This window comes from Rhea pennata, chromosome 4, assembly GCF_028389875.1.
Source record: "Rhea pennata isolate bPtePen1 chromosome 4, bPtePen1.pri, whole genome shotgun sequence".
Taxonomy (NCBI): Eukaryota; Metazoa; Chordata; class Aves; order Rheiformes; family Rheidae; genus Rhea; species Rhea pennata.
In genome coordinates this window covers 34,960,467-34,976,705 of record NC_084666.1, presented here as the reverse complement: position 1 = coordinate 34,976,705, position 16,239 = coordinate 34,960,467, and the positions used below count along the sequence as shown (strand labels likewise).

Here is a 16,239-nt window from a genome sequence, read left to right as displayed (position 1 = left end):
TTCATTCACACACACACAATCAAGTTTGACAACTAAGTTGTCATAAGCAAAAACCTTCAGTAAAGAATACTGATGAAGTAGGCTACATATGATAATATCCCTTTCTTACAGATATTGGCCAAGAATTTATATATATATCAGATCAAAGCAGGAAGTTACCTTTCAAATGTGAAGTGTCAACAACCAGCCTGTGTCCAGTATTAAGTAGTATGTTTATAGTAATGGAGTTTTACAGCTTGTCAGAGTTACCAAATTACACCTCAGGTTGTTAGCCAGCAGTATTTTTCCTTGACAAAGAAACACATCAAGTTGAAATGCAGAAATATTTATTTTGGTTTCCTTCATTGGTTTTGAAAATTGTTTTGGTTTTATAAAACATAGAAATAGCCAACACTAAGCAAACATTTGAATTCCAATGTAAAACTACTGCTCTAACAGTTGACTTGGATTTGTGTACCATAATTGCACACATGTATGAAATTACGCTGCAGAGTAGTGCATTACAATCACACACAAATCTTAGTGCAAACCTTGTTGTGCTTGTATTTTACATATATCCATTTTTTCAAAAAACAGCAATGAATGCTAATGCAAAACCAACTGTTAGATTTATGCTGTAATAAGGCTTATTTCTGCTGATTCTCAAACAAAAGCTAGACTAATAGTTCTGTATTTTATCTGGGAATTTAAGTTTTTATCCTTAACAAATAGCTATCCTGTACCAACACACAATTTTGTTGGCATTTTTTGAATACTTCCAATTGCTGCAAAGCATCAGGCAGAAACATTCTACCTGACCTATTTCAGTAAAGAATACTCAGTGGCTCATTAAGCATAGAAAACGTCAGGTTATGTCAGAAGCTGTTCTGCTTATACAGGATCTGATACATTTAAAGTAATGCAATTTAAATGTATGTTCATTGCAGGGGAAGAAGTGGCTAGAACAGGTGCATGTTTACCTGACTGTTAGCATAGCCCATCCTCTTGAATGGTTTATTTTTAGATCTCCAGTTTTCTTGCCAGAGTTAGGGTCCATTCAGTTACAGGGCTGGCATCTCTGGAACTGTGTTAATGTAGTAAAGGCTGCATTGCTTAATTAACTGCATCCACATTCCTAGTACAGGAAAACTAAATGCAGATTTACTCTGGAGAACTTATATGAACCAGTCTCATTTGAACCAGTCTCCTTTGAGTGATGTTCCAGCTTCTACCTTAAAGTAAGCCTCAAAACTCCTGTCTGGGGGCACAGAAGGGAGAGTCACTCAGATACCTTGCCCCAGTTAGTATTAGGGCTAATGCAAGATGTGATACCAGCTATACAACTGTGTTTTTACAGATTAACTAATCCTTCCCAGGATGCAAGATACTTAGAGGCATTTTTCAAACCTACTAAATCCTTTTGGAGTTGACAACCGCAAGGTACACTGCAGACAGCAAACATGCTGGCAATAAGAGAAAACCTTAGCCCCTTGGTTAAGGAGCCTTCCATTTTTGGCCAAGTAAATCTTAAATAACTTACACATAGTTACCATTTATAGTTAAGGCTCTTTTTGGAAATTGTAGGTCACCATAAAAACAATATGCAACACAACTTGACAGTAAGGCAGTGTTCCATTTCTTCAATGTTCCTATGGCAAGTACCCATTTTTGTACAAGTTAATGATTGCACAGTTTCCTTCCTTATGTTTGCTGTAGTCAAATTACAGATATGAAGGTCAGCAGTAGACATCAGATGTGTGCCACTTTCCTCAATCCATTCGCAGTTACATTTTGGCATTAGCATAAAGTTCATCTATCTGTGACTTGAAATATTTTCGTAGTTCTGGTCTCTTTGCCTTCAGTGTTGGTGTGAGCAGGCCATTTTCAATAGAAAACATTTCTGCATGTATGGCAATGTCTTTGACCTGGAAAATACACAGTTACTAGCCAAGCTACACCCCTTTGAAAAGGTAAGGCTAAACAGGGGTGGGGGCACAATTCTCAGACATCATAACAAAAGCCCATCACTTAAAATTCCCATATGCTAATTAACCAGTTTTGGAAGAGTTTTATTATATTGTTATACTGTTTTGAAACACTAACAAGAACAGAACACCATTCTCTAAACATCTTACCTGTTCAAATGACTTCAAACCAGATTCTTTTCCAATCCTCACCATGTCTTCCAGAATGAGGTTTTTGAGGTCCTGTGGATACAGGAAGACAATACATTGTAGCTATTCTGCATCAACTTTTTAAATATTTAACTATTTAGTCAGATATGACTCACCTTGTTTTTGCATAGCTCTTCGTATGAGCCTTCAAATCCCCTTTTCTTGGCCCAAGTGTGAAAAGCCTCTGGATCAGGTACCACAATAGCTATTAAGAAGGCCTAAAAAGAAATATTTTGTCAAGCCTGGTTTTCTGTTGTTTTTATTTTTAAAAATAAACTTGGGTTCCTGTCCACTTTTTACTAGTCACTTCAAAGGCAGTTCTTATCCTGCTGTAGAATCAGGAGCTTTCTACTGCTTAAACACAAAAGTTCAGTTCAAAACAAGTTTAAGTCTCTTAAACACAAGCTTAAGAGCTGTTTCAATTTACACTTACAAGAAAGTGAACATCATGTTATTTGAGTTTCCCCACATGCTGTTAGTTTTGATCATTAATGACTCTGTAAATGGCTAAGTTAATCTAGCTCCACTGCTCAGTCTGAAACCAAATCCTGAAACATGTAACTAGTGGTATTCAGACTGGATTCAGAGCCAGAGTGTGTAGCAGTAAGAAATTGCAATCCCATGAAAGTTCAGGATGGGGAAGAGGAAAGGAAGGCTTTTCGCAGTTTTCTTGCGCTCATTTTTTAAAATTATCTGAAAAATGCTTACCTGCAGGCTCTCTCCATGGACAAACACCTGAGCAAGTGGTTCACTTCTCAGATACACATTTTCTATTTTCTCTGGTGCTATGTACTCTCCCTGGGCTAGTTTAAATATGTGTTTTTTCCGGTCAATGATCTTCAGTGTACCATTCTGTTGGCAGAAATAATTTCTGCTCAGAAGAGGCACTTCACACGGTAACCAGTCTATACAGGCTAAGCACTCTGTGGTAAGTCATGTAATGCACCAAAAATAAGACATATGAATAAGAGTTTGCTTTTACATATTTCTACTTCAGAGACTATTGTGCAAGATTTGTGAGTCTTTAACAGACCAGAAGTGTTACTGCTTAAATTCTGGCTAAATAGTAACTTACATCCATATGGGGGGGGGGGGGGGGCAGCAAGTAGGAAGAGCATTAGCAGTACCTACTCTGTGTCTCTCCCTAGTTTAGGTTAGGTAGGTACAGGGTCAGATGTGTCCAGTGCCCATTTTCTTCTTGCATTAGTTTTACAGGGCTCTGGCTCTAGTATTTTACTTTATTACATAATTTAACTTGTACGAATAGTGCAAAAGATCAAGACAGTTTCATATGCAACAGTATTAGTTTTAAGTAATATCTTCCTCCTAAATTGATTTGTACCTTACCCTAATAAGTTAGGCTTTAACAAGTGAAATTACATATTTGGTATTAATTAGCACTAATAACTACACAAGTAGATTTCAGTTACTCAACTTACAGGTAACCACTTTCCAATATCTCCTGTATGGAGCCAGCCATCCTTGTCTAGAGCTTCTGCTGTTTTTTCTGGATCTTTCAAATAACCATGAAATACATTTGGCCCTTTCACGCACACCTGGAACAACATTTTGTTAGTTTATGCTACTATGAAGGGAAGTTCGTGTTCACTGTTTGCAAGGAATCTCAATCTCTCATTTGATCGCTAAAAAGCAAAAAATGCAGTTTATGCATTAATACAGAAACCTTTGTTTGTATGTCAAGACCTAATATTTTCATTAGTACAATAAAACAAATGGAAGCAGTTCTCTTCCAGGCTAGTAGCAGTGTTGCTACTTGCTATTTTAATAATCTGCATTTGCCAAGCCATTAAATATCTGAAAAAATTCTGCTGGTATCCAAAAATACTACCCCTCACAGTTTCAGAATATTTGACTTTGGCAAGCAGCAGGGGCTTTGAAAAGCTAGCTATGAAAAACCTGTAGATCAAAATCCCTTGTTTGTTATCCAAAAGTAAAACAACATAGTTAATCCCTTTAGGCTTAGAACATTCAAAACTTCAATTGAAAAAATAATCTAGAATTCCTTTCAGTTGAAAGTTGTCAGGATTTGTATACCAAGTAAAAACTTTAAGACCAACTTTTCTATATTTAACTTGATGCAGGGAGATTAAAAAAACACAAATGTGCTTACAAGAAAGAGAAAGGGACCAACAACAACCAGAAAGTCAAAGGTATAGAGGTTTAAGAGATGCAAGAGAATCAGTTCAGACCCAACAAGTAGTTAAGTATGTCAATGAAATAAGAGAATGTGAAAGTAAAGCAACCAATCAGGAAGATAAGTAGAGCCTGAAGAATCCAGAAGCAGTCTGAGATCTATTTTCTTCTCAGTATAATATTCAAGGTTGTCAAGGTGTTTCTTTTTTGAGGGTTTCTTATTCTGTTATTTACAGACCAACAGAACAACAGAATACCTGCTGGAGACCAAGGTACAGACAGGCAAGATAAACAAGATGGAAGCAAACTGCAGAGATCCAACACACAACTGTTGAGGACCAGATGCCTGAAAATTCTGAAAGCTCCACACAAGATCACTCAAAAAAACCACCAAAAGATTTCTAACAGTTGTATCAGTTAGAATTTAGCATACTTGTATAATAGGCAATAAACAGTGGTGTAAGCAATGCTACCAAGACTCTTGAATAAGCCTGTAAGAATGAGGGGAAAGTGAAGCTTTAAGCTTCAGCCAAATGGGTAAATATCAATAAGGACTGATAAATTACTAAGCCAGTTATTAGTCCAGGAGAATAGTGCAGTTATAAAGTTAGCAAAGAACTAATTAATCTTTAAACACTATTATCAATTCTGAGACCAGACAAGAATAACATTTAAAGTTCAAAAGCCAACTCTTGAGAAACTCACCCTAAGTATTTTCACTATGTGCTTTGGCATAAAGTACAGACGTGGTACTGAATAGTTTGTTAGAATGTAAGACCCCAAAGATGTAATCAATACAAGGGAGATCAGAATATTAGTGAGATTCTAGTGACCTTGCAGAGACAGTACCAAGCTAGTTATAAAGGCAAAGTCATGCTTTACAAACTAATAGTTGTTTCCACTATAAAACAGAGCTTATCTGGAAAGGAAAGAGCAAAGGAAAATTCTAGCCATTTCAGTCAAAGGATGACTGATCCAGTGTTTTAACTTTTTCCAGAGCTCCTACAATCACAGGATGACAGTAGGTGACAGCTCTTTCCAAGAGACAGCAGAATAAATGGCAGCAGTAACACCTCATCTTCATATGAAATTCCACTTATCCATGTTTAAGAAGGATACATTTGTAACTGGCAAGAGTTGCAAGAAAGGCCACCAGAACTGAGGAGACTGAAAGCCTGTTTTCAAAAAGGAGGACCAAAAACTGCATTTAATCCAGCTGAAGAGACAGGAAGAAGCAGATATATTTTAGGCAAAGGATAATGAGAGTTTACAGCTATAGGCTTCAGTGCTGTGAAATACATTAAAAGACTTTGTGAAGTTAGGACTGAATGGCTGAGATATGACATGTGATAATTTAAGGATTAGTTATTCAAATCCAAAGCAGCTCTTAATTCAGCAAACTTTCACAGTAACTGTAAGGAAACCTTAAAGTTCTCATTTAAGTTAGTTAACTATTTCTCATTATAATGATATATATTCAGTTCCTCTAACAGACCAAACTTAAAAGTATGTTTGAAATATAGCAACACACACCCATGAAGACTAAAGACAGGGTCATATGCAAGGCTGGGAGGAATGTAGACCTTCACTTGCAGCCAGCCAGCCTCCCACCTCCATTCTTAAGTTCTTCAGTACAAAATAGTTCTGGGACTTCAAAGCCCAGTGATTTTTTTTTTTTGTGGGGGGGGGGGCAGGGGAAGAACAGAAATAAGAGGGGAAGGGTGTCTCTGGTCTCAAACAAGTCATGACATCCCCTCTTCTTCCCCAGTCTCAAAAAAAAAAAAGCATTGTACATTTTGTACATTGCTGGCAGTAACAAGTTAGGTACTTGCTTAATGTACTTTATCTATCATCCAAAGGGCTCTCAAAGGCTACAAAAGACAATTACTTTGCTTTCAGGGCTTGAAACAACCATAAATAGAAGTCTGTTCAAAGTCTATACACAAAGTGGTTTATAGCTATACTTGGACAGAATATTTAAGATCATATAGCATTACATACAGAGCTGGATTCTCACAGTGCAGACTAACACGTAAGTGTTCATTTTGTGCAGAAGCATCTTTGGCAGTTGCCACAAGCAAATGTCTACCTTCATCTCCAAGCATATGGAGGAAAGAAGGTGATCAGGAGTAGCCAGCATGGATTCCGCAAGGGGAAATCATGCTTAACCCATCTGCTAGCCTTCTGTGATGGAATGACTGGTTGGGTAGATGAGGGGAGAGCAGTGGATGTTGTCTACCTGGGCTTCAGCAAGGCTTTTGACACTGTCTCCCATAACATCCTCTTAGACAAGCTCAGGAAGTGTGGGTTAGACCAGTGGACAGTGAGGTGGATTGAGAACAGGCTGAAAGGCAGAGCTCAGAGGGTTGTCATCAGCAGTGCAGAGTCTAGTTGGAGGCCTGTAACTAGCTGTGTCCCCCAGGGGCCAGTCTTGTTCAATTTATTCATCAGTGACCAAGATGAAGGGACAGAGTGCCTCCTCAGCAGCTTTGCTGATGATACCAAACCAAGAAGCAGCTGATACCCCAGACGGCTGTGCTGCCATTCAGAGAGACCTGGACAGGCTGGAGAGCTGGGCAGAGATAAACCTCCTGAAGTTCAAAAAGGGCAAGTGCAGGGTTCTGCACCAATACAGGCAAGGGGCTGACCTACTGGAAAGCAGCTCTGCAGAGAAGGACCTGAAAGTGTTGTCCGCCAAGTCAACCATGAGCCAATGTGCCCTTGTATCCAGGGGTGCATTAGGAAGAGTGTTGTCAGCAGGTCAAGAGAGATGATCCTGCCCCTTTACTCAGTCCTGGTGAGGCCTCATCGAGTCCTGCGTCCAGTTCTGGGCTCCCCACTACAAGAGAGACATGAAGCTACTCGGGGGGAGTCCAGTGTAGAGCTATGAAGATGATCAGAGGGCTGGAGCACCTGCCCTGAGGAACAGCTGAGAGCTGGGCCTCTTCAGCCTAGCAAACACTGAGGGGGGATCTTATCAATGTCTGTAAGTAGCTGAATGCAGGGTGTCAAGGGGATGGGGACAAACTCTTTTCAGTGATGTCAAGCAACAGGAAGAGACAACAGGCACAAACTCAAACACAGGTAGTTCCACCTGCATGAGGAGGAATTTCTTCCCTGTGAGAGTGACAAAGCACTGGCACAGACTGCCCAGAGAGGCTGGGGAGTCTCCTCTGCAGATATTCAAAACCCACCTGAACACAATCCTGTCTAACATGCTCCAGGTGACCCTGCTTGACAGGGGGTTGGACTAAATGATCTCCAGAGGTTCCTTCCAACCTCAACCATCCTGCAATTTTATGATTCTTGGTAGTTACACCATTTAGCACAGATTCAGCTGTTTTAAAGGTACCTCACCCTACCCCATGATGCATGTTTACACATCACAAGCTGGATAGCAATCTCATGCATCAGTTCTATAGCACCTGGAGAGGTGGGAAGGGAGGTCTGCTAGTGTTTACTGAAGTACACAGCCAAGAGGACACAGCTAGCTTCTCTGCCAAATTGAGGATTCTAGCCCCCTGCTACACCATGACCTGTTCACTACTTTCAACTGCTTTCTTTCCTTCTGCTACACTAATTTCTGGAAGATAGAAAAGTGTAGATTTAAGTAAATACAGTGTATGATATGGTAAACTGCACAGAGCTGAAGACACAAAGATTCTTTCCAGTCTTGCTGGAGTGGTTTACAGAAATACAAATTTTTCTCCCTCTGCCCCAAACATAGAAGTTTAGTCAGAGTAATGTATGGCTAAATCAAGTCTGTAATTACCAGTCTGCTTTACTTCCATGAGTTGCCTACATGCAAGACAGGAGTCAGGGACTGTTGGCTGCTGGCCAGTTTTACTGAACTCAGTGACTTGTTGTTTCATAAATCTTGAAGGCTTTTTAGTTCAAGCAGCTTGTATTAGCCTTTAGAAATCACTCACCTCACCCTCTCCTTTGACAGCCAAGTAATTCATTTCTTCTACATCAACAAGCTTTATGATATTGCATGGCATTGGTGCTCCAACATGACCTATTGAAGAGGCAAACAAAACCTCAGTAAGTTTTTGGCCAGGTCCTTATATCAATAACTATCTACACATTTAAATTATCCAAGAGAAGGAATACCAGTTCCTGATAAAAAATAAAGCTACTGTATGTGTATATTAAGTATTGAAATATATAAAACCTCAGATATCCCTAGAATATTATCAATCTCTGAACCATGTATTCAGGCTCTTTTTGCTGTTATGATCCTCCCTCTTTTGACATACTTCAGTAGCAAAAAACTCAATATAACTTCAAATACTGGGATTATTTCAGGTAAGGAGCTAGAGATAACAGCTAGAAAAAACTTAGACTGCTCAGACACCAGGCTTCCTCTAATCATTTTAGGTTTCCAAAGCTTTATTTATACACAGCAGATCCCCATTCTCCAAGAATCCCATCGGCTTGGTACTATGACCTCCTCTCTACCTCCGTTTTCAACTTACAAGGACAAAATCCATTAACACTTTGGATTGTTTAATGCTCCTAGCTATTTAGAGGTAGGGACATCAAAAGATCTCTAAGCTTTTCATAGCTTCTGAGTAAAAACACTATATTATGCATTATGATAGGTATAAGAAACACTAAATACGTGACCAGCATCCTGAAGTTTCACAGACATGCAGACCATTAGACACCATACCTGCTGTCCAGTCACCAGGTAGTGACAGCGAGCATCCAGCTGTGCATTCAGTCTGTCCATAACCTTCATAGAACTAGGAAGTGAAGGCAAAAGGTTTCAATTTGTTAAAATAAAAGAAAAATCAAATTTTACTTTTTTCTAGTCAGGTTTAAATTTGAATTTAGCATAACTCTCAGCATCTTCTAAAGAATACCACCATATTATTAAAATACAAAGTTTCAAGTGCTATTATTCCACCTCCAGTTCTGATACTTAACATTTCACTCCAGTTCACATAATACACACTACACCTACACAGACTAAAATAGAAACCAATGTGGAGAATTCAACAGGAAGAAACTAAGAATAGGAGAACATAACTACTAGCAGCAGCAGGTTTGTGCAAGATAGTCAGGAATGGAATCCTATATCCCATCACAGCTCTGCTGTTATTATATACAGGATGCGTATACAAAACTGACTGCTACAACAGCATAGAAGTGAAAAACTTGAAGTCATAGCAGCCCTGTATATTTTAAAGTTGCAAAGAGTGTTTTAATAAGCCTCAAGGATTAGGAATATTACAATACATTTGTTCCATCCTGTGCAAAGATTTGATATTTTTAACCTCAAAAAGCATACACTCTGAAGAGGTTTTGGTAGGAGTAAATGCAGTTTATGCAAGAACATTAAAGTTCACAGCAGCCCAAAAAAAAGTCTTTCCCTTAAGACAGTTCAGCTAGTTACTTCAGTAACAAGAGTCTCAGGGGATGAAGAGATGAACTCTGAAGGAATTTGGTTTGTAAGTATGAGCTTGTATAGCCTCCAAAGAGAATGCTAAAAATAGTTATGTAATTAGACCACTAGAAATGCCTCTAACAAAGCTTGAATTAGTTACTAGAACCTGTATGTTTTGGATTAAAGCCAGGAAACTCACCTGACAGCCAAGAGCTGTTCTTAGAAAGGTCAGTACACTTGCAGATACAGGTGCTGCTCCTGTGACCATCAGCCTTACTTTTCCTCCCAGACTTGCCTACAACAGACACAAGATACTGCAGACACCAAAAGCATTTTAGAGAGAGGTTTCCAGAGTCTTCCCTCCCACCCTCAGCCACTGCTCACCTACAAGTGCCACCCAAAACTGCTAAAGGTTAAGAGTATCCTATAGCAACTTGTCTTTCTTGGAGGGTTTACTCTCATAGCAGCTGGAAAGAGTCATGTCTCAAATATGCAGTACCTACAAATGCTGTCTGTGTCATCACTACACTAAGGACTCAGCCAGAAGTCTAAAGAGCATACATCATGGCCCCAGAGCAACAGGTAGGTATTTAGAGCAGCCATACTGTAAACCCATCTTATATCTACTTCTCATACATCCTGAACACTATGAAGTCAGCCACATGGGTATGTTGCACAATCAAGGTTAAGAGCTGTAACAGTGAATACTAGGTTAATACTAGGCTTACTTACAGTCTACCAACAGTTGGGAGGCTATAGGGAAACAAGTGGCACTAAGTAACACTTAGCTTTCTTCTTTTAGAAAGACAGTATTTGCTTTTGAGGGGATAAGGAAGAACCAGACTGTTTCAGAATATCTTCCCTATTACAATTAACAGATTATTAAAACAGAAAACTGAAGGATGAAGGTGGAAACAAGACTGAGCTTTATTCTGAATGGCCAGGCAGTCTTTAATCATAGGGATGCAAGTGCGCACCATGTTATAACCACTCGTATCAGATTCAGCTACTGCTAACTAATGCCTAAAAATTAAGTAGATAGGACCTACATGGTGATGCTTCACACTTACTATTAAAATTACATGCTACTCTGCTCTTTTGTACCATAAAAGTATGTATATTTGGAGGTCTGTTCCCAGAATAATCAGCATTAACACATAAAGCCATCCCTCTTCCAGTATCTGTAAGAAAAGGTCATAGTAGGCAAGCACAGACACTTTCATGCATACCTGTATTTTGTGGAAGATGAACTTATCCCAGAAACTATTATTTCTTATTATACCGCTTCTGAGTTCTGCTTCTTTCCTCCTTGAAGCAAAATCCAATATCCACCTCTTTAGTGATGTATTTGCCTGTCCAAAAATCTATTAAGAAAAATGATCTTGCATTAGAAGACTCAGACTACCATTTCCTTTTTCTTACAGTAGCATGCATAAAGACTCAGTGAGACACAGGTAAATTACATAATATTTACTGGTAAACTGCTTAATTCTGGAAGGAAATGCTTGCAGATTTGGATTTTGGCCTCAACCTCAGTTCAAAACCTGTCCACTAAAAAACAGTTTAACTGGTTCTCACTTCTCATCCAGCTGTGTATTGCTTTTGGTGTATTGTTTATTCATTAAAGCAGAAATGGACATCTGCTTGTTTTGCTATTCCAGCTTGATTTAAACTCGAGTTCAGCATAATCAGCATCTTCTAAAGAACATTCCACCACAATATGAAAATAGGCACACCATTTAAGAAATAGAAAATAATCAGGGTTTTCCAAGGAGATGCAGATCCATTCAGAAATTTCAAACAGATCTGTCTAGCATATAAGCTTGCTTTTCAAGTCACTTCTGAAAGACTCCTTATCATCGCTCCCAGAAAGCTACAGAGCAGACTGGAAGACAGACCAGATTGGCATATTGACTTTAAGACAGACCCAGTAGCTTTCTTCAGCATTACTGGGGTCCCTACCTCAATTTCCTACTTTTGAGCTACACATGCCAGGTTATTGCAAGGCTGAGTAGGGTTCAATTTGTGCCATAAGTGTGAAAGCCCCATGGCACCAGAAACAGCAAGAGAACATGAGGAAAGAAGACAGTCCCACCAGTTCCATTCTACAGCTCCAATACAGAATGCCTGAGCAGAACAGTGGGTAAGTTTCAAGCCCTACAAATCAGCAGGCAGGTCTCAGGATTTTTGTCCCCTCCAAATGGATCAGGATCATACTTTTTGTTCTGGGGCCAAACAGAACAAGCACTATACTACTTGCGATTTCAAAACACTTCCAGCAGGCAAGTCCTTGCCTGAGCCTTGCCTCTAGCCTCACAGTCAGGACACTCCTGGCTAATGTGGCACAGGACATGTCTGCTATTTCTCTAGCAATCAAAAGAACATTAGTTGTATCCTCCAACCTCTCTGGCCACATCCTAATATTAGTCAGTCATCCATATAAGAGTAATTTAAAAATCTTAAAAGTTAAAAAAAAAAATTGAAGTTGTTTTGTTGGCCCAGCTCAGGCAAACAGCAAGTACAGCCAAGAATGGGGCTGCTGACACACCTTCTCCCCCTCACTCCTGACTGGCTGGTCTAGGTCTCCCTGTTAGATATGCTGGTTCTTGTGTAGGAAATTTGTACACATCCATGCAACCACAGGCAAACACCTGACTTGGGTCTGAAAATTCTATTCCATGAGTCAGATGCTAAAAATGTGGCATGTGAACACTAAGCATCATGCTCATGTTGTAGACTGGACATAAATAGCTTGCTCAGAGCAAAGCATTAAGTCATTAATAAAGCTGGACAAAACCCAAGTTTCCTTGTCAGTTCTGTACACTAGTATTTGCTGCCTGGAAGTGCTTTAATACAACTAAATACTTCCTGTATTCAATCCTGTCTAGAAAGGGAGACAGCAGTTTGTTAGCATGTCAACTGAACATCCCAGAGCACAGCTACTTCTACCATGTCAGCATAGACTTCAAAAAGATCTTAAAATCCTGCCTAGTTCATACCTTTAGACTTACCTTGTCAAACATTCTGTTCAACAGTCTTGGTACTACAGGAAACACAGTTGGCTGCAGTGTTTTTAGGTCATCCATAAGCAGTCTGATATCCCCTTGAAAGAATCCTATCCGAGCTCCATGACACAGAATCACACACTGTTAGAAATAAGGAGAATACCTGTGAAAAATCTAGGTGTAACTTATGCTAGCTATATCTGTGTACGACAGCCTTAAGCGGGGTGGACTGTGCAGGGTCCACTTTAACTCCTCACAGCCTCTGGACAAGTTCTACAGGAATTGCAGACTACATACAAAATGGAACAGGAAAGCTCAAGTAGCAAGACATGCCTGTTGTATACAGACCAAGGACTTTGATATGAGATACTGTACAAAACCCTTTATCTGGAAAGGCAGCTGGCCAAATAAGGCCATGCCCGTGACCTAGAGGTAGCAAAGATCAAAAAATAAGATCTCCATTTTAAAAATCCATTTAACAAGCTTATTAAAATATCATAACTTTGTTCTCTGCTATACAAACCAAGAAATTCTTCATTTAAGTCAGCACATGCTATGCGCTGGTCCAACAGGAATTTCAGTTTTCCTTCCTGTCTTACAACAGGATTGACATAAGCAAAGGATTTGCTGTTAAGTGATCAAGATGCTTTTTGGGGGATTCTAGCAAAAAGAGCCAATGCTTATTTCTGCATCACTTTGGACTTACACCCAAGGAAGGAAGGAAGGCTTAATCCTGCAGTGCTCCATATTCTTTCTAGAATCTTCCCCCATCCCAGTATCCATAGTACACCCCAGATTTTCTATTTTCTTCATATTTTAGTTATTCTTCAATAACATCCCTACTCTTATTGCAATTCTCTATCTCTACCCATTTTATTTCTTCCCCTTCCCCCATAACCCCTCTTCATTTCCTGCTGTTCATTGTTATGCTTTCCACACATGAGACTTGCTAAAGACTCACTTTTCCTCTCCACCCATGCTTTGTCACCATCTGCTAAAAGGGAGTCCAAATGGAGCAAACAGCAACTATCTTTACTGGGTGGGAATGCACATGGCCTCTCATTTTCTTTGACCCTCTAACTTCCTCAGGAAGCAGAGATCAGAGACCACCAGCTTTGCAACACTATCAAGGGACAGGCTTTAAAAACAGTTTCTTATAGACTGCGTTCATACCCATCCCACAAAGAATATTTTCTCATTTCTAGAGGCTGAAAACCTTTTGCTTAACTACCTTAGCTGTTGTCTAAAAACAGCTTGTACCTTCTGATGCAAAACAAGTCAGTAAAACAGACACTGAAGCATAACTGGTGCCCAGGTTACCAGGAGAAACAGTGCTGAAAGGGCAACTGTATACCTCAGTCAAGTTGCACCTACTCCCAGTCTTCATAATAGATATGTACATGTGTCCACACATGTAAATGAAAAATACACAGGCACACATTGACCTAGCCATTTCAGCAGAAAGCTCAGGATTTCAAACTGAAGTCACAGGACTCAACTTCTGGCTCCATATGTCTTTACACACTTGCATGAAGACTTCCCCCCTCCAACAGCTGGGATACATCCACATACACAATTTCATTAATGTTTCTCACTTAAAGAACTTCAAGCCCATAATTAAGACTGCCATTACTAAGACAGCCCGGAGGTTTCTTATCCTCCAAAATGGAGCCCCAAGTTTTGCCAAATGGTAAAACAAACTATCCAAGAGTCCTCAAAGTCCAGCATTTAATGCTATTACAAGCCTTTTTTTTTTAAGGGAGGGATTACACCACAGACAAAAAGTCCTAGTCCATTGAAACAATCTTTTTATTGAAGTCTCTCGGAAGCAATGGCAAGTTTAACTATTTTAAAATTTGTTTTGTGCATGTGAGCAGAATGCCACATTAGTCTGCAACAGAGCATATTGTATAAGAATAACAAGACAAATTTAATATTGCACCAGTTCTATTGGGGAATTTCTAGGTAGTTTAAGTGTGCTGAGGGATTTTCCCACATTCTAGTAAATCAATTTTAAATTAACTCCAGCTCTAAGGTTAAGGCTTAAATATAAGTATGAAAACAAGTTGTCTATTAATCACTGCTTAAAGGATATTGTTTTCCTGAACCTTACCTCAACCAACCTTTCAAACATGTGTGCAAGAGGCAAAAAAGAATAGTGTGTATCACTGGGATTCAAGAGACATGCATTCTGCAAGAAAAAATAAGTTTCAATAATTCTGTAGAACAAACTGATGCCTACCTCAACAATTCTCTCAAACATATGGGCCAAGGGCAGGAATGATATCAGAATGTCTTCAGAGGAAGGCATGAATGCTTTCTGAAAGTGTTCAGCAAAAGAGAATTAACAAGAATTAAGTGTTGTTAGTTAAATAATGCATAGTCAGGTATCTCAGCTCTTCAGTTCTGTCTGTAACAAAGACATTTCTTTTATCAAGATTACATGTGTCACTGCTGTAAACAAACATGACAAACTAATTTTATTAGAGCTGAGTACCATATTCAGCTTATTGCAACTTATCATTTGTATGATTAGGAGTAGAAACAGTTTGAGAGAAGCCACAAAATTCCATTAGAGACATTGTGAAAAGAGAAATTAAAACAGTTCACCTTAGGAGTACAGTATTACTGTCTAGATCATCCTAGGTCAGAAAGTTCATTTGTCTTGTTTGCTGTAAGAGTTATTCTGTAAGGTTTATAGCAAAAGCATCTTATGCAATCTAACCCCAAGAACATTTGCTTAATTTGATTCCACACAGAGTACTTGGCAAAATAAATATGGCTGTATTTTTAAGTGCATCTGGTTGTTTGATCTTAGAATTGTCTTCATAGCTAGGCTGCAAATGAACTTTAGTACAGTCTTTTAGTTTACAGTAGGCTACTAAGTATAGATACATGGAGTTGTTTCACATATGTATATTAACCCCTGAAATACTGAAAAGTACTTGCATGAATAATACCTCCCCACCTTTAACACAGAACACCAGCCTATGTATACTCTGATACAGAGCTTGCATTGCTGGCAAACACTATGACTTTGTGGCAGAATATAATGCATATTCCCATCAGAATTTTTGCAACATCAAACCAAATCCTAGACATGACAGAATGAGACCCTGCTTTCCTCTATATATTCCTGGACTACCACACTTAAAGAGGCTGCACCGTGGAACTGGGGGGAGCAAACAGTGCTCTGCCATAGTTACCCCTCCAGGCAGCATCACAACACCCAGAGCTGAAGCCAAGGTACTACTTTTGGCTAAGCAAAGTGGACTTCAGTAGCAGTGGAATTACTTTATTCTAGCCATTTTCCATACTGTTCAATATTAGAGGAATGGTCTGATTGTTACCTCACTGTCCAGCCTTAGGCACATCCACACAGCCCAAGCAGTACTGTATTACAAGTTCCCATGTTGCGCCAGAGCAGTGATTGTCATGCAGCAATACTGGCTTGAGTAGAAGCAAAACAAAAGCACCCCCCCTCCCCCCACAAAAAAACCCACACATACAGCCAGTAGATCCACACTGATCTGAA

At 39.3% G+C, this 16,239-nt stretch overlaps 1 protein-coding gene across 5 annotated transcripts in view; it reads right to left on the bottom strand.

Annotated features, from left to right (window-relative positions):
• Positions 1-309: 309 nt before the first annotated feature.
• ACSL1 (acyl-CoA synthetase long chain family member 1) overlaps positions 310-16,239 on the bottom strand; it is a 55,928-nt gene continuing 39,998 nt past the window's right edge. For all 5 annotated transcript variants that reach the window (XM_062575740.1, XM_062575741.1, XM_062575737.1 and 2 more), the window contains 11 exons: positions 14,947-15,024; positions 12,711-12,845; positions 10,929-11,063; positions 9,899-9,994; positions 8,983-9,055; positions 8,237-8,325; positions 3,593-3,709; positions 2,862-3,005; positions 2,270-2,371; positions 2,115-2,186; positions 310-1,904 (listed from right to left, as the gene is read on the bottom strand). In XM_062575740.1, the coding sequence (XP_062431724.1) occupies positions 1,764-1,904; positions 2,115-2,186; positions 2,270-2,371; positions 2,862-3,005; positions 3,593-3,709; positions 8,237-8,325; positions 8,983-9,055; positions 9,899-9,994; positions 10,929-11,063; positions 12,711-12,845; positions 14,947-15,024 (1,182 nt within the window). In that variant the 3' untranslated portion in view covers positions 310-1,763. The remainder of the gene's footprint in view (positions 1,905-2,114; positions 2,187-2,269; positions 2,372-2,861; positions 3,006-3,592; positions 3,710-8,236; positions 8,326-8,982; positions 9,056-9,898; positions 9,995-10,928; positions 11,064-12,710; positions 12,846-14,946; positions 15,025-16,239) is intronic.